This window comes from Spermophilus citellus (genome assembly GCF_964194105.1).
Source record: "Spermophilus citellus genome assembly, chromosome: 13".
Taxonomy (NCBI): domain Eukaryota; kingdom Metazoa; phylum Chordata; class Mammalia; order Rodentia; family Sciuridae; genus Spermophilus; species Spermophilus citellus.
In genome coordinates, this window is record NC_138193.1 from 26,710,218 (window position 1) to 26,735,710 (window position 25,493).

At 37.4% G+C, this 25,493-nt stretch overlaps 1 protein-coding gene across 1 annotated transcript in view; it reads left to right on the forward strand.

Moving 5' to 3' along the window:
* The window catches only part of LOC308632536 (uncharacterized protein), a 60,498-nt gene that overhangs the window by 22,600 nt on the left and 12,405 nt on the right, over positions 1-25,493 (forward strand). Inside the window, exon 2 of the mRNA XM_081264692.1 lies at positions 21,379-21,505. Coding sequence (XP_081120818.1) covers positions 21,379-21,505 — 127 coding nt within the window. The remainder of the gene's footprint in view (positions 1-21,378; positions 21,506-25,493) is intronic.

Here is a 25,493-nt window from a genome sequence, read left to right on the forward strand (position 1 = left end):
CTTATGTGTTAGAGTCTTTACCAGCTAACCTATGGGGAAGAGATATTTTAGCCAAAATGGGATTGTTATTAGTTACTCCAAATTCTATAAGGTCAGTTGAGGAAGTTAATCAGAGTTATTTTCCTGGAGATGATAAGGAGACCCTTCAGGAAGAGTATCTGTTTACAAGCCAGTCTCCACGACAAAGATTAGTAAATGCTCCAAACCAAAATTTTTACTAGGGGCCCTGAGTACTTCCCCGATCCCTAAGACAGCTGAAAAAATCACGTGGCTCACAGAGGAGCCTATATGGATTGCTCAGTGGCCCATCTCAGGGGAAAAGCTTAAAATAATTCATAGATTAGTTGAGAAACAACTTCAGGCTGGTCATATTGAACCAACACTTAGTCCTTGGAACACACCTATTTTCATTATTAAGAAAAAGTCAGGAAATTGGAGATTACTACAGGATTTAAGGGCAATAAATCATGCAATTCAGCCTATGGGATCATTACAGCCAGGACTTTCCTCCCCCACAGCCATTCCTTTAGATTATAGCTTGATGGTAATAGATTTAAAAGACAGCTTTTTCTCTATAAGGTTACATCCTGAAGATTGTGAAAGATTTGCTTTCACTGTCCCAACAATTAATTTTAAGAAACCTGTTAAAAGATATTGCTGGAAGGTACTTCCCCAGGGAATGCGTAATAGTCCTACACTGTGCCAAAAATATGTTGACCAGGTGATAGATCCCATAAGAAATAGCTTTCCTGATGCATATATTATTCATTTTATGGATGACATATTATTGGCTCATGCTAATCCAGAGGTACTTTCAGAAATTTTTACTCAGTTAGAGACTTCACTTACAGCAATGGGTTTATGTATAGCTCCTCAAAAAATTCAAAAGGTATCTCCTTTTCAATATCTAGGTCAAATAATTCAAGGACGTACAATCCATCCTCAAAATCTTCAGATAAGAGTTAAGGAGTTACGTACACTTAATGACTTTCAAAAACTATTAGGAGATATTAACTGGCTAAGGCCATCCTTAAAACTAACTACTTCTGAGTTCAGTCCTTTATTTCAGATATTACAAGGAAATCTTTCTCCAACCTCTCCATATCAACTAACCTTGGAGGCTAAGACAGCCTTAAGAAAGGTTGAAATTGCAATTAAAAATGCACAGCTTACTAGAATAGATCATAAAGAAATAGTGTATTTATTAATATTTCCAACTGAGCATACCCCAACAGGAGCCATATGGCAAAGATTAGGAGTTATTGAGTGGATTTATTTATCCTACTCCCCTCAAAAAACGTTAATTCCTTTTCATGATTCTATAGCTCAATTAGTAATTAAAGGTAGAACTAGGATATTACAATTAATTGGATCTGAGCCTGATGTTATAATTATTCCATTTTCTGTTCAACAGACTAATTGGCTTTTTCAAACTTCTAGCTCATTGCCGATAGCTTTTGCTGATTTTCCCGGCCAGATAGATAGCCATTATCCTCGTGATAAGATTGTACAATTTGCATCATTAATGTCACTTATCTTTCCAAAGATTGTACGTGCTTATCCAATAGAGGAAGCTTTATCGGTGTTCACGGATGGTTCCAACTCCGGTATGGCAGGCTTTTTCAGCCGTGTTCACACAGAGGTAATACAAACTTCTTATACTTCTGCCCAAAGAGCAGAGCTTCAAGCTCTGATTTGTGCCTTAGATTACTTTTCAAATGAGCCTATTAATATCTATTCTGACAGCTTATATGCAGTCGGAGTTACCAAAAATATTGAAACCTCAGTTATTGGGTTTACTTCATCACAGGAGTTATTTAAATTATTTCATAATTTACAAAAGACAGTGCTAATGTGAAAGTTCCCATGTTTCATTGGACACATCCGTGCGCATACTAACCTTCCCGGACCCCTAGTTACAGGTAATGATAAAATTGATAAATTAGTAGCTTTTTGTCAACAGATGTCTTCATATGACTGTGCACTAGCTTCCCATTCCTTACATCATCAAAATGCTTCTAGCTTACGTAAAAAATTTAATATTACCAGAGAACAAGCTCGTCAGATTGTAAGCCAATGCCCTAAGTGTGTTATTCACACTCCATCTCTGCCATCAGGGGTAAATCCCCGTGGATTAAAACCAAATCAAATATGGCAAATGGATGTAACTCATATTCCTCAATTTGGTAAGCAATGTTATGTGCATGTCATAGTGGACACTTATTCTAGATTTATTTTTGCCACAGCACGTACTAAGGAAAATACTCAACATGTAATTTCTCATTGCTTAGCAGCTTTTTCCGTTTTAGGGTGCCCTATGCAGATTAAAACAGATAATGCTCCAGCTTATGTAAGCTCTTCTTTTCAACAATTTTGCCAAGAGTTTCAAATTAATCATAAAACAGGAATTCCTTATAACCCCCAAGGTCAAGCCATTGTAGAACGAGCTCATTTATCTATTAAGCTTCAATTACAAAAATTAAAAAGGGGGGATAAGATTGTGACTCCCCAAAATAGCCTTAATCATGCCTTGTTTGTTTTAAATTTTTTAAACTGTGACACAGAAGGTCACACTGCTGCTGAGAGGCAAATGTCTCTCTCAGTAACAGGCCCTTTAGGCAGAGTTCTGTGGAAAGATTTACAGACTGGTCAATGGAAGGGTCCAAACCCGGTAATAATGCGGGGAAAAGGCATGCTTGTATTTTTCCAGAAGGTGCTTTCCGTCCTATTTGGGTGCCTGAACGAGCTATCAGACATGGAGGAGATAGAACCCAGATTCAAGCGACTGAGGATCGACCCGGAGGAGCCACTACCCAGAAGGAGGAGATATCGGAAAAAGATGAAGAAAAACCAGATTGAACCAGCCGAAAAGCTGATTTCGTGGAAAGATGTGAAAAAACTAACAACCCAGGCTTCCCGAATACTTCGATGCCTGGGAAAGAGCAGGACCCCAGTGATGATGGTAGCGACCGTAATTGCCCTACTGGGCTGTCAGGTAAAAGGGAATCAAGTAGACACTTATTGGACATATTTCCCAGATCCACCCCTGGTACACCCAGCTGTGTGGACTGGAGAATCTATTCCAGTATTTACTAATGACTCATTTATGATGGGAGGATTTACAGATACTCATATTACTCCCAATCATGTGACTAGATTTAATTATTCTGGCTACAGTGCCCAATTACCTTTGTGTTGGTCACATGATAAACATGCTGGCTGTCTGAAAGTATCATTCGAAGAAAAGACAGCAATTGGTAAACCTAGACTGACAAATAATTCTATTTATGTGGACTTAAAACCTAATACTAGATCAGTAATTAAGATGGGACTTTCCCAAAACAAGCCAGTCATTTCTGCAAAACCTCCACAGATACCCCACTGTCCAAATAGTTCTACAATTGAAATTGGCACCTTTCCTAAAGGATGGATTGTGTAAATACCTTTCCTGTACAACATAAGGTGTCTAAAGCTAGTGGGTATATTTTAGACTGGTCTTCAAAAATTCATAAGAGACAATTACGAAGAAATTCTGCTATGACACCTGCAGCATTTGTTAGTAATATTTTGACTTATAGTGAAGGAGGTGTTCAAAAAGATATTTGACGTTTAATTGCTGCCTCAGAGTATTTACATTTTACAGATAAACCTTTACCAAAATTTGTCGGCAAGAACTGTAAAGAGGGATCTTGCTATGGCTTACGAGCTTTTGTCCAATCTCCTTATGTTTTAATTATTGGAAATGTAAAAGTTAGATGGATAGATGACAGATATGCTGTTACTTGTAATAAGTGCAACCTAACCAATTGTATTACTAGGTATAATAGAGGAAAAGGAGTGCTGATACTTCATCAGCCCTCTTTCGTTTTATTACCTGCTAATATTTCAGAGCCATGGTATGCTGATGCTGGTTTACAAGTCTTGCAGCAAATTCATGCCCAGCTAACAAGACCTAAACGTGCTATTGGAGTCATAATTGTTGGTGTTTTAGCACTGGTCTCTTTTATTGCCTCAACTGTCTCTGCATCTCTGACATTGTCTCAGAATATTCAGCATGCAAAATTTCTTAATAATTTAGCTCAAAATACTTGCAAGGCTGTGCGTAATCAAGGAAATATTGATGAAAGGATTGAAACTAAATTAAATGCCTTAGAGGCGACTGTTATAGACATAGGTAATGAACTTTCAGCCTTAAAATTTAAAGAAAGGCTTAAATGCCACGCTAATTATAAGTATGTATGTTTTACAGCTGCCAAGTACAATGCTTCTCTCTGGGATTGGGAGAAGATTAAAAACCATTTATTAGGTATTTGGCAAAATAGTAATAATAGCTTGGATATTCTGGAACTTCATCACCATATCCAAGACATTCAAAATAATAGAGCTGATTTTTCAGATCCTTCTTCTTTGGCTAACCAAATATTGAAGGAGTTAAATGGATTCAACCCGGAAATATTCTTAAACACTCCGCTTGGTACATTATTGGATTATTCTCTTTGCTGTTAATTCTCTTTTGTATTGTAACTATAGGATGGCGATTCTTCCAATCAAGAATCCAGGAACTCCAGAGAGTGAACTGCCACCTCATTGTTAAGAAAAGAAAGGGGGGATATGTGGGAAGCCATTCTGACACGTGATTGGGTGACTCCTGTTAAGGGCCTGAGGCGCTTTGGCTCTGTTGAAGCTTTCCTGACCCTTTCCTGATGAGAGAGCCCATCCATGTGGGGGTGTGCCTGACCACTGACCCCGGGGACCCAATCACTGACCCTGACCTTGGAGTGCAGCCCCCCCCCCCAACTTCATTGGATGGAATTCTCCCCTGAAACTCTTGTTCCCCAATAAAGGGCTACTCCCAGGCGTGTTCGCTCTCTCTCTCTCCTCCTAGCCCTGAGTAATCCTCGCTGCCCTGCTGGGCAGCTAGAGGTGGGAACCAGAGAGGTGAGCCGTCTCGGACCTAGCAATATAAATAAGGTAACTGGTCTGTGTGTTTTATTTAGATCTCTTCTAACTAACTTTATGCCTAGAACCTCATTAATTAAACCACTGCGCAGGCCGCATGGTAGAGTCAGTTATAGCTCTTAGGTCCTTTGCACAAATTAATGTGTATTAGTGTGAGGTTTGTTTTGTTGTTGTTTGTTTTAAAACAAGCAGGGATAGAGTATTGCAGGGTATTTGGCAAAGCCAATTCTATCCCTGTTTTATGAATTTGTCCACAAGAGCCTGGATCACTATCAATACTTCTCTTACTGGGGTACTGTTTCTTCCTGGGCAAGTTACCTCCTCCTTCAACAACATCATGTTTGTGATGACATTGATCATCCTCATCATTGTCCCTTTGACCTACACAGCCTTACTCACATTTTAGATGACCTCCAGCAGAGCAGGCTGTCTCCTTTTCTGGATGGCAAGTGGAGACTGGATCAGGACATGTTCTAATGGCACTTGCAAGTGGAGTCATGGCTTTTTGGGTGAGCAGATCTCATCCAGGAGCTGCATTGGACAACCTGGCATGTTCAAAACTCTGCCTTAGTCTTCATTTCCCAGGTTGCATTCTAGAGGTTGGAGCACAGGATATGGTTGAGCCTGACATGTCACTTTACCTTTATCACAATGTCATCACCTTCAGGTGAGGCCCCAGTGTCAGTTGTACCCAGCGTCTCCTGCTGGGCCTGTTCTTACTGTGGCATATTTTTAATGTAGGGAGGCCTTTCTCGTGCTTTCTTAAGGCTTCATTGATGACCTCTTTGTTGGGGCTGCCAATAAAAGAACTGGCTTTACACACCTGTAATCCCAGAGGCTCAGGAGACTAGAGCAGGAGGATCCCAAGTCCAAAGCCAGCTTGAGGAAATGTGAGGTACTAAGCAACTCAGTGAGACCCTGTCTCTAAATAAAATACAAAATAGGCTGGGGATGTGGCTCAGTGGTTGATTGCCCCTGAATTCAATCCCTTATACAAAAAGCAGGGGGTTGTAGAGCTGGCTTTAGTTTCTGTTCTTTGCAGGCATTTCCTTAAAGACAGAATCAGTTAGTTGTGAGAGGTTTATGTCAGTTTCCTTTTCCACGCATTGTTCAGGGTACTCTGTCTGATGAAGGTCACATTGACCATACAGAGATTTTTTTTTAAACCAGAGATTGAACCCAGGGTCTCTTATACACTGAGCCATATTCCCAGCCTTTGTTTTATTTTCAAACAGGGTCCCCGAGGTTGTTCAGAGCCTTCTAAGTTGCTTAGAATCTTGCTAAATTACTGAGACTGGCCTCAAATATGCAATCCATCTGCCTAAGCCTCCCAAGTCATTGGAATTATAAGCATGCACAATCACAGATGTCGCATTCCTCATGACTATATCACTCAGGGTCACTCAGGGGAAGTGGGCTGTATAAAATAACCACACAAGAGACAGAGATACATTTTTCTTTGGGGGTTTTGTGATGGCTCCTCTGACCTTAAGGGTAAAGAGAGAGAGAGAGAGAGAGAACTCCTGCTGACCACTTTTATTGTGGAAAAGCCATTCAAATGAGGCAAGGGGTCAGGTTTCAGGGGGCTGAGTCTAGCTTTGTGATGCCTGCTGTCCGCAGGTTGACTTACATCTAGGAAGGCCACACCCAAAGGCAGAGTAAGAGAAGGGGGAACACAAAGGATGTTTCCTTGGAATTTTCTATCCAAAATAGGGCACAGGGGTAATATCACAAAGGAATAGGTGAATGTAGCTCAATCCATGGGTGACACTCCTACATCTGCAGATGCATCGTCAAACTTCCAGGACTGGGGCAATGTCCAGGTCACCATGAGATGTAGTGATGGTCAGAGCCTCTCCACTCCAGGATGGAGATGCAAATCATTCAGAGTGGCCTCTCACATATTTCCCCTTTCTTAATAAAAACAACAACAACAACAACAACAACTGGGGAATTATATCTTTCAGTCACTGGATTCTTGATCCAAGGTCATCATGATCTACTATTGAAACACAAAAGGAATTAGCAGAAAACATATCATTTTAATAACACCATCAACTTGGAAGATCCAGGTTGTTGTTGTTGTTGTTGTTATTATTATTATTATTATTATTATTATTATGACAAACACTCATCAGAAGATTCTTAATCTTTTCCCAATTTTATTGGGAGACATTGTATATGGCCATAGTAACAGACATTTTTATTGGCATGGCATTTAAGCCTCTCCATAAACCTCAGAGCAAAGGGCTCATTCCCATTATTCATTACATTGTTTTCTAGAGCATTGTAACTTAGTTCTCATCCTCCATCAGCTCTTATCTGACCATGAAGGATCTTGGAAGTAATTTAAGTCAAATATAAAAAAAAAATCTGTATGTTGAAGTTTTAATATGTAGCCACAAAGGCTGTAATTGAAGAAGCAAGAATAATATTTAAAGTAGTCACTTCAAGGATCATGAGACTAGCAGCTTGCCTGGATCTGGTAAATTGACATACATGCACCTGTCTCAAAGCCTGAACATTAACTTCAGCATATTATAACTCTGAAATATTAGCTGGTAATAACTAGTGATACAATAAATTGTATTCTTACAGGCTTCAGGATATTTATTATCTTTTCTATTAATTTTCACATTTAAGTAGTCTATTAGGTCTGTCAGTAATGTGAATACTCTGAAGGCAGAAGTCAAACATCAAACATCCTTTTGGATGCCATCTCACCGAGAGTTAAAGTTTCTAGGAGTCATGGCATCTTCATGTGATTGTTCTTGTCCATTCTAGGAGACCAGCCTAAAATATATCCACTATTTCTAGATACCTTGTATTGTACTGACAAGACATGTACAATCCATCCACTTAGAAAAGGTATTAACTTCTATTGTAGAATGATTAGGGCAATAATTCACTGCTGGATATTTTATGTAAATAACTGGCCTGTATAGGAAAAATCTATTTTAATAATCTTTCTATTTTGACAATTGTCCAGATAAGTAGTCTTAATTACTAAGGACCAGCATAATTGGCTGGGTTAGTTTTCTCATAAGCTGTCTTTTTCTCAAAAGATACTCGTAGACAGCCTGTTTACCATAGGAGCAGCATGTAGGTCTAACTGACTGTTACAGTCCGTATGATTAATCTAGTTTCATGGGTGGATTTTTCAGTCCACACTGCAAGGCACATTAAAGGTGGACCTGTGAAGTGTGTCTATAGAAGGCTCTTTATAATTTTCACTTACCTGACAAGCTCATGAAACTACATAGCTATAAACTCTGTAGCTGGAAATTTACCTTCCTGTGCCAGGTTTCTCAGTCATTTTCATGATGACAGGTTTAAACTCTCCTTTGAAATCTGATTTAATTTACTGAATTGTGTTCAGTAACATTAAGGCTCTCAATATTACAATGTAAGAAAATTTTGAAATATTTTGCAAGACCTAGTATGTGCCTCTGGGGTTCTATTTCCCCCTTTTCTTTATTTAATAGAATTGAGTAAAGGCTTCGCATAAGCCATAGTATCATTAGCTTAAATTATAGATAATAGTACAAATATTTAAATAAGAATTGATTTACCTTTTATTGATTATTGTAATTTCCCAATATAGACTAGTTGATCCACCCTAACCATTTAGAACTCTCAATCTCTTTTTGAGAGAACATCTCTATATTTTAGAATATTATCCTTTAAATAGGTGTCTCTTAATTGTCTTGGGATTTACAGGAGTGGTTGGGAGGCCACTCTGAGGCCAAGGCCTAGAGCACTGGGTGGGCACAGGGGCCATGATCTTGTGCAGGAGCGAAATATTTGGATAAACAAATATTGCTGATTTGTTTTCTTGTTGTCTCTTTCATAAAATCTTGGTGTCATACATTCAAGTTTATCCACATACTTGAAATTTTTATTTTTTGATATGGGTTTAAAATTTTTAATCATGGTTTAAAAATAGGAGTGAATTAGGTGAAATGCTCTAAAGAAGCCAAGGTAATTCTTTCCATAAAGCAATGCTCTGTTTCAATAATGAGAACCTAAACACCCCTGGGGTCCTCATTAGATAAACACATGGGTTTTGGCATTTCTGGTGTGTCTCATGGACCTCCTCTTCCTTCTGCACACAGAGATAATGACAGTCCTGTGACTATTTAGTCACTGCTCATAATTTTACCATGTATTTATCAAAATCATTTTTTTTTGTTTTGCTTGCTTTATTGTACTACTTTTGAGTTTTGCATAACTTACTTTTCCCACTGCTATTCCATTAGGATTATGTTCAGAATTTCTTTCTTTTTTTCCCCATTTTCAACCATTTCTTTGTCTGTGTCTCTTGAACACACGCTGCGGTGCTGCTGTCTGGGGCTCTGTTCTTCTTAATTGATTCCTTAGTTGCACTGCCTGTGGATCTTGAATTGTTTCAAATTTGTTTTTTGATCATGTTGACAGTGTTTTTTTTTTTTTAAACTTTTCCCAACATATTAATGATTCATGAATATTTTAATCCTTAAGAAAAAACAGTGGATTGAGTATTATGCATAAATTCAGATCTACTGGTAGATGTCAGTGAAATGTGCCAATCATCTGGGCATGCATGCTTGTGTGTTTGTTCCTCATGAACACTTACCCTTACTTATTTTGATGTCATTTTACATTGCTTTTATTCATAATCTGACATTGAGCACTTTTCTTATATGGTTTTTAATTTAAACACAGTTTCCATCATTTTATTACATTTAATTAATTTGTATGTTTATTACTTCTTCCTGTTTTACATATTTTACTGACAATACATTTTTACCTATATTCCTTTCATATAAATAACTTCTTATGAAGCAGGGTCTCTTTTCACTTCATGCTACATTTTTATGGACCTCTCTACATTTTAATGGAGTTGAATTGATCAATCTGTTTTTTGGATTTGCTTAATTTTCTTATATAAATTTCTTGGAGAACAGAAGGAGGTGTTGAGCTCCCAGAGTTAAATCCTTAGTTTCCAAGCCTCAGCTCCAGAGACTGATTCATTCTGGGGTTACATATCACCCATCCATCTGTCTCCAGAGCTTGTGAGTTCTCCGTACAAGTTTATTCCTCGGGCTTTTGCTGAGTGGATTCTTTTGGAAGATTGGCATACTCCCCCTTCTACTCCTGGGCCAATAGATCTCTCCTTACTTGTTTCTTCTTCTCCTTTTCTCTTTCACTCAATCAGATGAGAAGTTTTTGAGGTCTAAGAGTGATGCAAGAGAACTCTGTTTCCTCCAATGTATTTCTAAGACTTTTTACTCTTGCTTTTGGCTCCCACTTTAGATGCCAGTTGTAGTTCCAGGTCTCTGGCACTTCTGACAGACAGATCAGGGGTTTCCATGACACTCTTCCTGGGTTTGATAATTTGTTAGAATGGTTCACTGACAGTCAAGATACTTTACTTAATATTACCAATTTATATAAAGAATACAACTCTGAATCAGTCAAGTGGAAGAGGTACATAGGGCACTATATAGGAGAAGAGAAGTCATCTATCAGGACTATCTCAGAATATCAAGAGGGCTTCCCTGCCTTCTTGCATCCTATTGGGTTTGATTGATAGGCAGATCTACCGGGAAGTGCAAGGAAAAGAGGAAAATAAACGATCACTAGGCAATGCTGAGCTGACGTGGTTCTGGGGCAAACAGTCTGGGCCTCTCAGAACACACACTGAGCCCGGATTGGCTGAATTCAAGCTCCCGTTCACCTGCTTCCCGCAGACAAACAGCTGTGACTCAGCACCAATCCATCCGGCTGAAACAAGTGGTCAGCCCTTCTGATCCTATGGAGGTAAATGCCAACTGAGCCTTCATAGGTAGTGGCCACAGGTTTGAAATGGGGCTTGGGAGAGACAATAAGGACCCACCTATTGCATTGGTCACCCGGCAAAGGGAAACGAACTGTCGCCATTTGCAAGAGATACCACCATGGCAGAGAACTGATGTCACCAGTCTGCAGCGGAGAAGATAACTTCATTGAAACCTGTGGCCACAGCATCAAATAAATCTATAGGAGTAAACAGTAACTCAGCAGTCAAACAGAACAAGAAGTAACATGAGCAGCATGAAAAAGCAAGGAAGAAAAGGAGTACAAACAATGCAGGACAGCCTAAATATTCAGGAGGACCTAGAGTCATCAGAAAAATGGTCATATAAAGAACTCAAGGAACACCTTAGACAGATGGAATGGAACCTTAAAGAGGATACGAGACAGCAAATTCAAGCAGCGAAAGAACACATTGAGAATGAATTACATAAACAGATAAAAGAAGAAGTTAAGCATCTTTATCAGGAGATAGAGATTATAAAAAAGAATCAAACAATAATTCTAGAAATGAAGGAAATGATAAACCAAATTAAAAACTCAATTGAGAGTATCACTAACAGAGTGGAGCAAGTAGAAGCCAGAACATCAGATAATGAAGACAAAATATATCATCTTGAAAAGAGTCTAGCCAACTCAGAAAGGCTGGTAAAAAATCACGAGAAAAACATCCAAGAGTTATGGGATAACATAAAAAAACCAAACTTACGAGTCATCGGGATAGAAGAAGGTACAGAGATTCAAACCAAGGGAATGAGTAACCTGCTGAATGAAATAATTACATAAAACTTTCCAGAAATAAAAAAGAAAACAGATATACAAATTGAAGATGCATACAGGACACCGAGCACACAAAATCACAGTAGACCAACACCAAGACACATTGTTATGAAGATATCCAATATACAGAACAAAGAGAAAATATTAAAAGCTACAAGAGAAAGGAGGCAGATTACATTCAGGGGTAAACCAATAAGGTTAACAACGGATTTTTCATCACAGACGCTGAAAGCAAGAAGGTCCTGGAACAATGTTTTTCAAACACTGAAAGACAATGAATGCCAACCAAGAATTCTGTATCCAGCAAAATTAAGCTTCAGGTATGACAACAAAATAAAAATCTTTCATGATTAAACAAAAGTTAAAAGAATTTGCAGCCAGAAAACCAGCATTGCAAAGCATTTTGAGCAAAACACTACACGAGGAAGAAATGAAAAACAATAACCAAAACCATCAGTGGGAAGTGCCTCGGTAAAGACAGAGGGCAAGGGGAAAGATAATCATGGAGAAACAAACTAAATTTTTTTTTAAAAAGGATAAATAATCAAACATGGCTGGAAGTACAAACCATATATCAATAGTAACTCTAAATGTTAATGGCTTAAACTCTCCAATAAAGCGACATAGGCTGGTATCATGGATTAAAAAAACAAATCCAACAATATGCTGCCTCCAGGAGACACATCTGATTGGAAAAGACATACACAGGCTGAAGGTGAAAGGATGGGAAAAAATATACCACGCACACGGTCCTCGTAAGCAAGCAGGGGTGGCCATCCTCATATCGAATAAAATCGACTTCAAGACTAAGTTAATCAAAAGGGATAAGGAAGGACATTATATACTGTTAAAAGGAACCATTCACCAACAAGACATAACAATTATCAATATTTATGCACCAAATAATGGTGCTGTGACATTCATAAAACAAATTCTCCTCAAGTTCAAGAATCAAATAGACCACAACACAATAATTATGAGTGACTTCAACACACCTCTCTCACCATTGGACAGATCCTCCAAACAAAAGTTGAATAAAGAAAGTATAGAACTCAATACCACAATCAATAACCTAGACTTAACTGACATATATAGAATATATCAACCATCAGCAAATGGATATAGTTTTTTCTCAGCAGCATATGGATCCTTCTCAAAAATAGACCATATATTATGCCATAGGGCAACCCTCAGTAAATATAAAGGGGTGGAGATAATACCATGCATTTTATCTGATCATAATGGAATGAAACTGGAAATCAATGATAAAAGAAGGAAGGAAAAATCCTACATCACATGGAAAATGAACAATATGTTACTGAATGATCAATGGGTTACAGAAGACATAAAGGAGGAAATCAAAAAATTCTTGGAGATAAATGAAAATACAGACACAACATATCGGAATCTATGGGACACAATGAAAGCAGTTTTAAGAGGGAAATTTATCGCCTGGAGGTCATTCCTCAAAAAAAGAAAAAGTCAACAAATAAATGAGCTCACAGTTCATCTCAAAGCCCTAGAAAAGGAAGAGCAAAACAACAGCAAATGTAGCAGAAGGCAAGAAATAATTAAAATCAGAGCGGAAATCAATGAAATTGAAACAAAAGAAACTATTGAAAAAATTAACAAAACTAAAAGTTGGTTCTTCGAAAAAATAAATAAGATCGACAGACCTTTAGCCATGCTAACGAAGAGAAGAAGAGAGAGAACTCAAATTACTAACATACGGGAAGAAAAGAGCAATATCACAACAGATGCTACAGAAATACAGAAGACAATTAGAAATTATTTTGAAAACCTATATTCCAATAAAATAGAAGATAGTGAAGACATCGATAAATTTCTTAAGTCATATGATTTGCCCAGACTGAGTCGGGAGGATACAGACAATTTGAACAGACCAATATCAATGGATGAAATTGAAGAAGCAATCAAAAGACTACCAACCAAGAAAAGCCCAGGACCGGATGGGTATACAGCGGAGTTTTACAAAACCTTTAAAGAAGAATTAATACCAATACTTTTCAAGATATTTCAGGAAATAGAAAAAGAGGGAGCTCTTCCAAATTCATTCTATGAGGCCAACATCACCCTGATTCCGAAACCAGACAATGACCCCTCAAAGAAAGAAAACTACAGACCAATATCTCTAATGAACCTAGATGCAAAAATCCTCAATAAAATTCTGGCGAATCGAATACAAAAACACATCAAAAAAATTGTGCATCATGATCAAGTAGGATTCATCCCTGGGATGCAAGGATGGTTCAATATGCGGAAATCAATAAATGTTATTCACCACATCAATAGACTTAAAGATAAGAACCATATGATCATCTCAATAGACGCAGAAAAAGCATTCAACAAAGTACAGCATCCCTTTATGTTCAAAACATTAGAAAAACTAGGGATAACAGGAACTTACCTTGACATTGTAAAAGCTATCTATGGTAAGCCTCAGGCTAGCATCATTCTGAATGGACAAAAGTTAAAGGCATTCCCTCCAAACTCCGGAACAAGACAGGGATGCCCTCTATCACCACTTCTATTCAATATAGTTCTCGAAACACTGGCCAGAGCAATTAGACAGACAAAACAACTTAAAGGCATAAAAATAGGAAAAGAAGAACTTAAATTATCACTATTTGCGGACGACATGATTCTATACCTAGAAGACCCAAAAGGGTCTACAAAGAAACTACTAGAACTAATAAATGAATTCAGCAAAGTGGCAGGATATAAAATCAACACGCATAAATCAAAGGCATTTCTGTATATCAGTGACAAAACTTCTGAAATGGAAATGAGGAAAAACACTCCATTCACAATATCCTAAAAAAAAAATAAAATACTTGGGAATCAACCTAACAAAAGAGGTGAAAGATTTATACAATGAAAACTACAGAACCCTAAAGAGAGAAGTAGAAGAAGATCTTAGAAGATGGAAAAATATACCCTGTTCATGGATAGGCAGAACTAACATTATCAAAATGGCGATATTACCAAAAGTTCTCTATAGGTTTAATGCAATACCAATCAAAATCCCAATGGCATTTCTTGTAGAAATAGATAAAGCAATCATGAAATTCATATGGAAAAATAAAAGACCCAGAATAGCAAAAGCAATTCTAAGCAGGAAGTGTGAATCAGGCGGTATAGCGATACCAGATTTCAAACTATATTACAGAGCAATAGTGACAAAAACAGCATGGTACTGGTACCAAAACAGGCGGGTGGACCAATGGTATAGAATAGAGGACACAGAGACTAATCCACAAAGTTACAACTATCTTATATTTGATAAAGGGGCTAAAAGCATGCAATGGAGGAAGGATAGCATCTTCAATAAATGGTGTTGGGAAAACTGGAAATCCATATGCAACAAAATGAAACTGAATCCCTTTCTCTCGCCATGCACAAAAGTTAACTCAAAATGGATCAAGGAGCTTGATATCAAATCAGAGACTCTGCGACTGATAGAAGAAAAAGTTGGCTCCGATCTACGTATTGTGGGGTCGGGCTCCAAATTCCTTAATAGGACATCCATAACACAAGAGTTAATAACAAGAATCAACAAATGCGACTTACTTAAACTAAAAAGTTTTTTCTCAGCAAGAGAATCAATAAGAGAGGTAAATAGGGAGCCTACATCCTGGGAACAAATTTTTACTCCTCACACTTCAAATAGAGCCCTAATATCCAGAGTATACAAAGAACTCAAAAAATTAGACAATAAGATAACAAATAACCCAATCAACAAATGGGCCAAGGACCTGAACAGACACTTCTCAGAGGAGGATATACAATCAATCAACAAGTAGATGAAAAAATGGTCTCCATCCCTAGCAGTCAGAGAAATGCAAATCAAAACCACCCTAAGATACCATCTCACTCCAGTAAGATTACATTAAATGTGGAGAAAAGGGTACACTTGTACATTGTTGGTGGGACTGCAAATTGGTGCGGCCAATTTGGAAAGCAGTATGGAGATTCCTGGGAAAGCTGGGAATGGAACCACCATTTGTCCCAGCTATTGCCCTTCTCGGACTATTCCCTGAAGACCTTAAAAGAGCATGCTACAGGGATACTGCCACATCGATGTTCATAGCAGCACAATTCACAATAGCTAGACTGTGGAACCAACCCAGATGCCCTTCAATAGTTGAATGGATAAAAAAAATGTGGCATTTATACACCATGGAATATTATGCAGCACTAAAAAATGACAAAATCATGGAATTTGCAGGGAAATGAATGGCACTAGAGCAGATTATGCTTAGTGAAGCTAGCCCATCCCTAAAAAACAAATACCAAATGTCTTCTTTGATATAATGAGAGCAACTATGAACAGAGCAGGGAGGAAGAGCAGGAAGAAAAGATTAACATTAAACAGAGACATGAGATGGGAGGGAAAGTGAGAGAAAAGGGAAATTGCATGGAAATGAAGGGAGACCCTCATTGCTATACAAAATTACATATAAGAGGTTGTGAGGGAGGGGCTGGGGATGTGGCTCAAGCGGTAGCGTTCTCGTCTAGCATGTGTGTGGCCCGGGTTCCATCCTCAGCACCACATACAAACAAAGGTGTTGTGTCTGCCGAAAACTAAAAAAATAAATATTAAAAAAAATTTTAAAAAAAGAGGTTGTGAGGGGAATGGGAAAATAAACAAGGAGAGAAATGAATTACAGTAGATGGGGTAGAGAGAGAAGATGTGAGGGAAGGGGAGGGGGGATAGTAGGGGATAGGAAAGGTAGCAGAATACAACAATTACTAATAGGGAATTATGTAAAATTGTGGATGTGTAACCCACATGATTCTGCAATCTGCATTTGGGGTAAAATTGGGAGTTCATAACCCACTTCAATCTAATGTATGAAATATGATATGTCAAGAGCTTTGTAATGTTGTGAACAACCAATAAAAAAATAAAAAAAAAATAAAAAAAGTTTATTCCTCCGCAAAAAGATTTTCCTTTTGAAATCTAGGTCAAACAGACTCCTTACATGAGCTAGCCAAAATATTTGTTTTCTTGCTTTTAACTCTTTAAAAAATATATTATTGCTGTACAACTCCAATTTTTATGTGTTAATTATTGTATTCTTTTTGGGATCTTTATTTTCTCTGGTGAAATAGACCAAGAGAGAAAGTGTCAGAAGCCTTGGTCATGCAGGCATGAGCCTCACCTAGCTCCCTCCTTCCTGATGTAGCCAGGGTTGGCTTTTGCTGTTCTCCTGTGCTGAGGCCAGAGTTGGCTTGCTGCATCAACTGAGTTGTAATATGACATCATCACACTGGGAGAAGCTGACTTGGTGGATGTGGTCTTTGTGTAGGAGGTGCTTTGTTGAGAGCAGACATCAGATTTTCCTTTCTTCCCAGGGTTATTTATTTTCTCTGATTCTTTCACAATATGAGAGGCAGGATCTCAAAATTAGATCTTCTTCCCTCTATAGCTGCTCACAGGGCTGACAATAAATCCTTTATTTTTGAGTTTCCTCCACAGATTCCAAAGCATCAATTTTCTCTTTGCAAATCACAGGATTATTAACAGTTTTTACCCATGCAATATTTGAAGCCAACACAGTATTTTAATTGTCATATACCCCTCAGTAATGGATGATGGTTTTGAAAAAGTTTGTTTTCTGGAGGTTAATGTTGCACATGATTTGAGGGCAGAGAATAATCTCCAGACTCTGCTTTTAAAAATCTTTGTGCCTTCTTTTTTCTTCCTTAGGCACAGTCATCACCATATTTTTAACAAGTATTCTGGTTTATATCTGGGATGTCTCCAAAATCTCACATGTTGAAACATGGCCCCCAGTTGTGGCAAGATGGAGAGATGGGCTTTTAGACTATGATTGGATCTTGGGGGCTCTGACTTCTGTGGACTAGTCCTGTAACAACTGAATGGATGATTGGAAGGGAACTAGTTGGAGGATGTGGGTCACTGGAGCAGCCCTGAACGGGATCATCTTCTCCCAGCACCTTCCTCCTTCTCTGCTGCCTGGCTGCCATGAGCTGAAGAGCTTTTCATGCTCTTCTTCCCTGATGTTTCTGTTTTGGAGTGAGACTACCCTGGCCTGAGTGCTCTGAAACTGTGAGCTGAAATAAATGTTTCCTCTTCTAAGTTGTGACTTTTAGCTATTTATGTCAGAAATGAAATGCTCACTACAACAGAAAACCTACTAGTTGGAATGTCCTTATCCAGTGTCCTATTTTTTCCCTGGTGCTGGATTTAAGAAATTCCTGGTGATGACACTTGATACCCACAGGGGTATTTCACTAAGATTGTCTGTAGACCATCAGCCTCCTGGTCATCTCTTCCTAGAGGACAGGCTGAGGATTGGGGTGGAGACTTGGGGGAAAACTGGCTGGTGTGGGGCTTAGCGGCATCTCCTTTATCCATTTTTATTTACATCATAACCCCTTGGAACATGAATATTTTTTCCTGTAACTTCCATTACATGAAGATTTTTGTTGGCCTACAAATTGGATCATGGTGTTGAGGGGGAAATACAGAATTCCTTCTCCTCTCTGCATTTTCTCTGAGTTGTGAATACAATGAGAGTATCCCAAAGTTCAAGGAAAACCCACACCCTTCAAGTGTACAAGAATCCACACTGTACTTCAGTAAGAATGGTGTGGGAAAAGGTCCAAGGTGTCAGGATGCCTTGACTTTAACCTTGGGTCTGACCTGTCTGTTTTACAGTCCGCTCTGCTCTTCCTGGGCTTGTCACCTTGAAAAGATTTCTTTACTTACTTCAGCTTCAACTTTTCCCTAAATGTAAAATGTGTTTTTCTAGTAAAGCTTCAAACATAAGAAAATATATCCAAAGCTACAGTATACAGTTGTACTTTAGGAAAGGAAGTCAGTCTTATGTTACTTTATTAAAATGTTTTATTTGCCTTTCTTCTTCTTCACAGTGTTTTTCATGGGATTTTCTTGTGCTCTGTGTTTGGGAGGTGATTTCAAATGGAATTGCCAGGCTTAGCTTTGGAAATTTTACCAGAAATAATAAATAGGGAAAACTATTTCCTATTTTGGCAGCATAAAAATGAATGTAGTTTAAAAAAACTGATTGGTAGCTGCCTGGGTTAATCCCATATACCAAGTCATCACCTCCTCATCTATGAAACCATGTGATAGTCAATATGTGGTAGATCTTATCATATGGATATTGGAGTTTAATACTAAAACATGTGAGATAAGGTTTGGCAGATCTTAGAATTATTCACATGATTTGTCTTTAGTAAATGATTTGTTATCCGGAGATAGTAACCAAATATTACATTTGTTTTCTGAAAAAGGTGGATGCTTTTCCATTTCAGGTATGAATGTAAGTCCTTTATACTTTTCTTGCCTCCCATGGACTGAGTTTGGCCAGGCATTGTGGGTGATGCATGCCTGGGATGCCAGCTACTCAGGAGGCCAATGCAGGAGGATTCCATGGTTTACATCAGCCTTGAATGCTTAGGGTCACCATGTCTCAAAAAGTAAAAAAGGACTACAGATGTTGCTAGTGGTAAACCTGAAAACAGTCCCTAGATTCAATCCCAATCAGAAAACAAAATCCCACTGAGTGTGAATACTTTTACCTATTAAGTAGTGATACTTTCTCATCTAAAACTAAATGAATAAAATTGGGAAGCAGAGAGGTTTGAGTTAATAATCTTAAGCTTACAAAGGAAGGTCCTTGGGACCCATTTTTTTTTCATGAGTCCCATATTTTCCAGATATGGGTTTGAATGGTAGGTTATCATTCCTAAGAAGGAAGCCTAGAGAAGAAGGAGGAAGATGTAGTTGTTCTCCAGGAGTTTCCCAGGTCAGGGGCAGCATTGAATTTTCCTCCCAAACTACTATGGAACATGCAGACTGTTACTTCTCCACTGTTCCAGTATTGTGTTTAACATGTTTAAATCCACTTTGCTTCACTTTCTTATCACAACAGTCAATTTGAACTCTGTTTAAAACATATATGGTGCACATATCCCCCCTATATCAGGAGCCCTCTGTTCTTTCACTTCATCAAAGCCAGGCCAGGCATACGTGACCTGCAGGGTTCAAAAGGTTTTCTTTTTGGTAAATGGACATCGGATTGTCTTGGTATCTTAGATTCCCATTGTGGATGTTTCTGGGTCATTAGAAGAAGTGAACCCTGCTTTGTTTTCATTCCATCTGGATTCTCCACTATCCATAAATACACAAAAGTTAATAAAATGCACATTCATTGCCCCAAAGAGCGAAGTAAGTCTAAAAGGACAGAATGATTAGAAGAAACTCAATCTCTACAATGCCATGGAAAGTCTGCTGAAATACTTACTATGTCATTTAGTTTTGATTTGGCCACAGACATCACAGCAGTGACTTTTTACCAACTTGTTCTATTTGTTCTTCAACTCTTTTAACCTTATTTGCTTGGTATAAATGCTGTCTGCCACATTTCCCCTATAATGTTATATGTCTTTGTCTTTGTCTTTAGGTGTTTGGGTAGGATTTTCTAAATAATCTACATAAACCATCATATTTGATACAAAAACTCTTCTTTCTTAATAATTTTTCTTCATGGCCTGCTTTGGGTAAAGCAGCCTCTGCCTGTCTTTTGCTTCATAGAGACACTGGCTTTATTAACAGAGCTCCTGAAGCAGACCACAATCCCGAAGGCTTTCATTTTATTCTACCTGCAGCTCACAATCATAATCTCATAACATCTTGCATTTTCCATGAAAGAAATAAGAATTATATTTTTCCAAGTGTGTGAAAATTATAATGTCTTCTTCAAAATAAATTTTTAGTAACAGGGACAACATGAAGAGAGTAAAAGATTCAGTAACTGTGGCTCTTATTTTATTCCCTATCCTTAAAGGTGTCTATCTCAATGCCTTTTAGGACAGCATTCATCCAAAATTGATTTATGTTTTAGAATCAGGGATATATGTCATATTTACATTCACATGAAAATTTGTTTTTTCAATGTATAAAGATGACATATCTACTTATGTATACATGAAACATAAATAAATATCATTTGATCAATCTGATCCTGTTTCTATTTAGCATTTTTCAATTAGTCCTCTCATTAATAATCACTGTCCTGCTCTGAAAATTCTAACGCTAACACTTTATGTTGACTTTAAAGCTCCCCGTGCTTTTCTTTGAATTACAGGTCAAATAGACTTGGGTAAAAATCGAGCTCTACCATTTACTTGGTGTTTGACAAATTGTCATAAAAGATGAATACCAGTACTACTATCACATTCTTTTGGTTTTCTTCATTAAGACCTGAAAAACTCTTAGTGAGAAGTATATATTTGCAATGATCTGTGAATGATCAAATGGTCAGTGTGCTATTAATTGACCTATTCTTATTTCAGATTGGAATTACTAGATTGGAATTACTGCTACATTTTCAGAAAACCAGGTCATATTTTAGTGAATCTCTGATTCATGGCTGTGCATTTGAAAATTTAGAATTACCCTTCTTACTCACCAGAACATTCTCCTTTGAGAAATAATTGATCTTATGATATATAAAATCACAATTAAAATGTATTTTCTTGTGTTGATGCCTTAATTTTACATTTTATTTTATAAAGTTGGAGTATATAAACTTTTTGTGGACTTATAATACTCTTTCCTCAGAATTAGAGAATATCACTGTTACAAAGTATTTTCTTGAGTAATTAAAGTCACTTACCTACTTGAGAACCAGTTCTACTAACTCTCATATCATCTTCAGTTAACTTAGAAGCTCTGTGAATTGTCAATTGGTCAGTGTGCTATTAATTTACCTATTCTTGTTTCAGGAACTGTTGACATTCAGGGATGTGGCCATTGATTTCTCTCAAGAGGAATGGGAATGCCTGGAGCCTGCTCAGAGGAATTTATACAGAGATGTGATGCTAGAGACCTACAGAAACCTGGTCTTCCTGGGTAAGCAGAGCTTCCTTTCAGTGATATGGAATGATGTGACCTACATGTCAAAATCCAATTTCTTCCCTTTATGGTACCAGAATAGAAGCATCAATACTCTCAGTGATAATTCCAACAAATAGTCAGTTCATTTTGCAATGAACACATTGCCTCTAAGCTGTATTTGGACACCCTCCCCTGGTGCAAAGGAAAGAGCCCTGAGCTATGTACCCAGCTGGGCAGAAATTCATGAAACAGAGGACACAATTGAGAGGTCCAAGGCAAGGAGGAAGCCAAATTCAAATGTTGGTGGAAAAGTTATTATGCCATAGAAATGGTCTTCCAGGAGCTTAGGTTTATTTCTCGTGCTGTCCTAAAAGGATACATACTGCCCTATGTTGAACATGGTTTCCTTTTTAGTCTCCTCCTCCTCCTCCATGGATGTCTGTGTTGAGTCAAATCAACAGCCCAAGCACTCCCCTTTGCTTGTGAGGTCAGCATGATCTGATGGCATTTTCATCATTTGATGTGTCTGTCAGAAATCTATGCACAGTTCTGGAGACCTCAAGGTGAATCCATTTTAATATATTAGTATCATACAGCAGTGTATCTGATATCACTTAAGTATTTATTAATTAAAATTCCCATATCAAAACTCATTATGAATACTTATAAAGAATATTCTGTGGAATTTTTCTGCCATAGAGTGAATGTCAGTGATTCACAGTGGCTGTTCATTTTGGTTATATGGTCACAGGGAATAACTACAATTATATAAAAGGGTTTGCAAAATAATCCATCCATGGTTATTCAGAATTTTGTTGGTTAAATTTTTTTCTTTTTTTCTTTGCTATAGTTCATTTTATAGGTTAGATTTCAAGTTATAGTATAGGTTTCCTCACATCAGTTAATGTTTCCATTTTTTTTAAACCTACATTTTATAGTTTGATGGCCATCTCCAATATTTCACAAATTAGGGCAGTGTAAGATGAAATTAAGTTATGCCTGATTCTTGTTTCCATTGTCAATACAATTATATTTGCTTCTGTTATTTTATTTTATTTTTGTTTCTATTGCCAGTAAAATTACATTTGAGATAAAATATATTGTATCTCAAAAGTTTTTGTTTTAAAATATGTTACACATATGATAATTATTTCTGGTCACTTTTGTGTGTACTATTCATATACACCTTTGCCTTCACATTGCATCTTTAGATTTAGTCTCTGGTAATCTGCATACAGTTGTCATTTTTAAAATAAGTTTCCTCTGCTTCTTTTAATTCTTTTCCCTTCTTTTTAAATTGGTTTATCTTGTGGTTCATGAATTGTTATCATGACATTATTTGATTCCTCTTTCACTTCCCTTAATTCTATGAGTATTTTGTCATTTGCTTTGATATTTTACAAAAATAATTTTAAGCTTACAGTAGGTTTTTATTTTTTTATTTTTTTTAAGAGAGAGTGAGAGAGGAGAGAGAGAGAGAGAGAGAGAGAGAGAGAGAGAGAGAGAGAGAGAGAGAGAGAATTTCTTAATATTTATTTTTCAGTTTTTGGCGGACACAACATCTTTGTTGGTATGTGGTGCTGAGGATCGAACCCGGGCCGCACGCATGCCAGGCGAGCGCGCTACCACTTGAGCCACATCCCGAGCCCTACAGTAGGTTTTTAACTGGCAACAAATTAACTTCAATTTCATAACAAAATTCAGTATATTTATGTATCCTTTGAAAATTATGTTATTGATGGCACAGTTATTTTTATATTCCATACATATTTAGAATTTATGATGATTTTTATGTTTTTATATTTCAAACTCTATTGAAAAAGTAAGTGTTTTATGACCCATCATTCCCATAAAATTAAATTCTATATTGGTATATGAATTTTGTAGTACCTACCATGAAAGCTTTAAAATTTCATATGACTTGTGTTGCTGTGCACATTTATTTTATTTTTCAAATGGGATGATTCACTTTAGTATTTTTTGAAGGAGAGGTCAAGTAGTTATAAATGGCTGCATTTACACATATTTAAATCTTTATTTTTACTCACATGAAAATATAGTATTTCTTTTTTAAAATATTTTATCTTGTAGTTATAGTTGGATACAATACCTTTATTTTGTTTATTTATTTTTATGTGGTGCTCAAGACCAAACCCAGGGCCTCATACGTGCTAGGTGAGCACTCTACCACTGAGCCACAACCCCAGCCCAACATGAAAATATAGTATTTCTAATTATAGTATTATCAGTTGGTAATTTTGTTGTTTTCCCGTTTGATGCTATTCCTCAGTTCCTTTCTGTATTGCAAGGTTTCCATTTCATCTCACTCCAGTCAGAATGGCAGCTATTAAGAATACAAACAACAGTAAGTGCTGGTGAGGATGTGGGGGAAAAGGCACACTCATACACTGCTGGTGGGACTGCAAAATGGTGCAGCCAATACAGAAAGCAGTGTGGAGATTCCTTGGAAAACTGGGAATGGAACCACCTTTTGACCCAGCTATCCCATTCCTTGGTCTAGATCCAAAGGACTTAAAAACAGCATACTACACAATTCACAATAGCTAAACTGTGGAAGCAACCTAGATGCCCTTCAGTAGATGAATGGATAAAGAAAATGTGGTAAATATACACAATAGTATATTAATCAGCAATAAAAGAGAATAAAATCATGTCATTTGCAGGTAAATGGATGGAGTTGAAGAATATACTGCTATGTGAAATTAGCCAATCCCAAAAAAACAAATGCCAAATGTTTTCTCTGATATATGACACTGATTCATAGTGAGGTTGGGAGGGGGGACATGGGAAGATTAGAAAAACCATAGGACAAAGAGGAGGGAGAGGAAGGGAGGGGACAAGGGTGTAGGAAAGATGTTGGAATGGGATGGACATCTTTACTCTAAGTACATGTACAAAGACATGGATGGTGTGAATATACTTTGTATATAACCAGAAATATGAAAAATTGTGCTTTATGTGCCGCAGTCTGGCTGGGCACAAATCACGAGCCACTCAAGCAGGAACAAACTTTATTTCCAAACTCTCGCGAAAGCCACTCACGCGGCCTTCTCCAGGACACACCACACACAAACCGGAACTCCCTCCACTGGAACTTCACCAACCAACTCGAACTCTCCAGGAATCCCTGAGAGAGCTCAACCGGAACTCAACGGGAACTCCGTGAGAACTCAAAAGTACTGGCAAAATGCTAGGCGCCATCCCAACTCGGCTGTGGCTCTCAACATTTATGTGTAATATGAAGTATAATGCATTCTGTTTTCATATATAACAAATTAGAATAAAAAATTTTAAAAAAAGAAATTGACTATTGACTATATTGAAATTATATTCAAGTACCCTTTTTAGTTACACAGTTTTCTTTTGGTTCTCTCAAGATTCTCTCTTTGTGAATGTTGAAAAATTAAGTGCAATGCACTTTGAGTCTTTTTGTTTCTTTCTACTTAGGAATAATTGAACTTCTTTGATTTTGATTTATTTTTTTGCTCATATTTATCATTTCTCAGGCTGTTAAAATTGATACTGGAGATTGAATTCAGTTGCTTTTTCACTGCCCTTTGCCTTTTTCATTTTTAATTTCTGACAGTCTCACTAAGTTGCTGAGGCTGGCCTCAAACTTGTGATCTTTCTGCCTCAGCCTCCCAAGTTGCTAGGATTACAGTTGTGTACAAACCCTCCCCCACCACTCTCTCAGACACTATTTCTTAAGAAAGTCTTCAAGTACACTAGTTTTGCTTATTTGTAGTAATAATTTTTGTCTGGATTTTATTCAGTTTTCTGTGTTCTGGTTTAGTTCACTAGACTTATATACTACATGCCAAATCATGGCATTTGCAGGTAAATGGATGGAGTTGAAGAATATACTGTATTTGAACTTGGGATCTCTTTTATTGCTGAGTAATATACTATTGTGTATATTTAGCACATTTTCTTTATCCATTCATCTAATGAAGGGCATCTAGGTTGGTTCCACAGTTTAGCT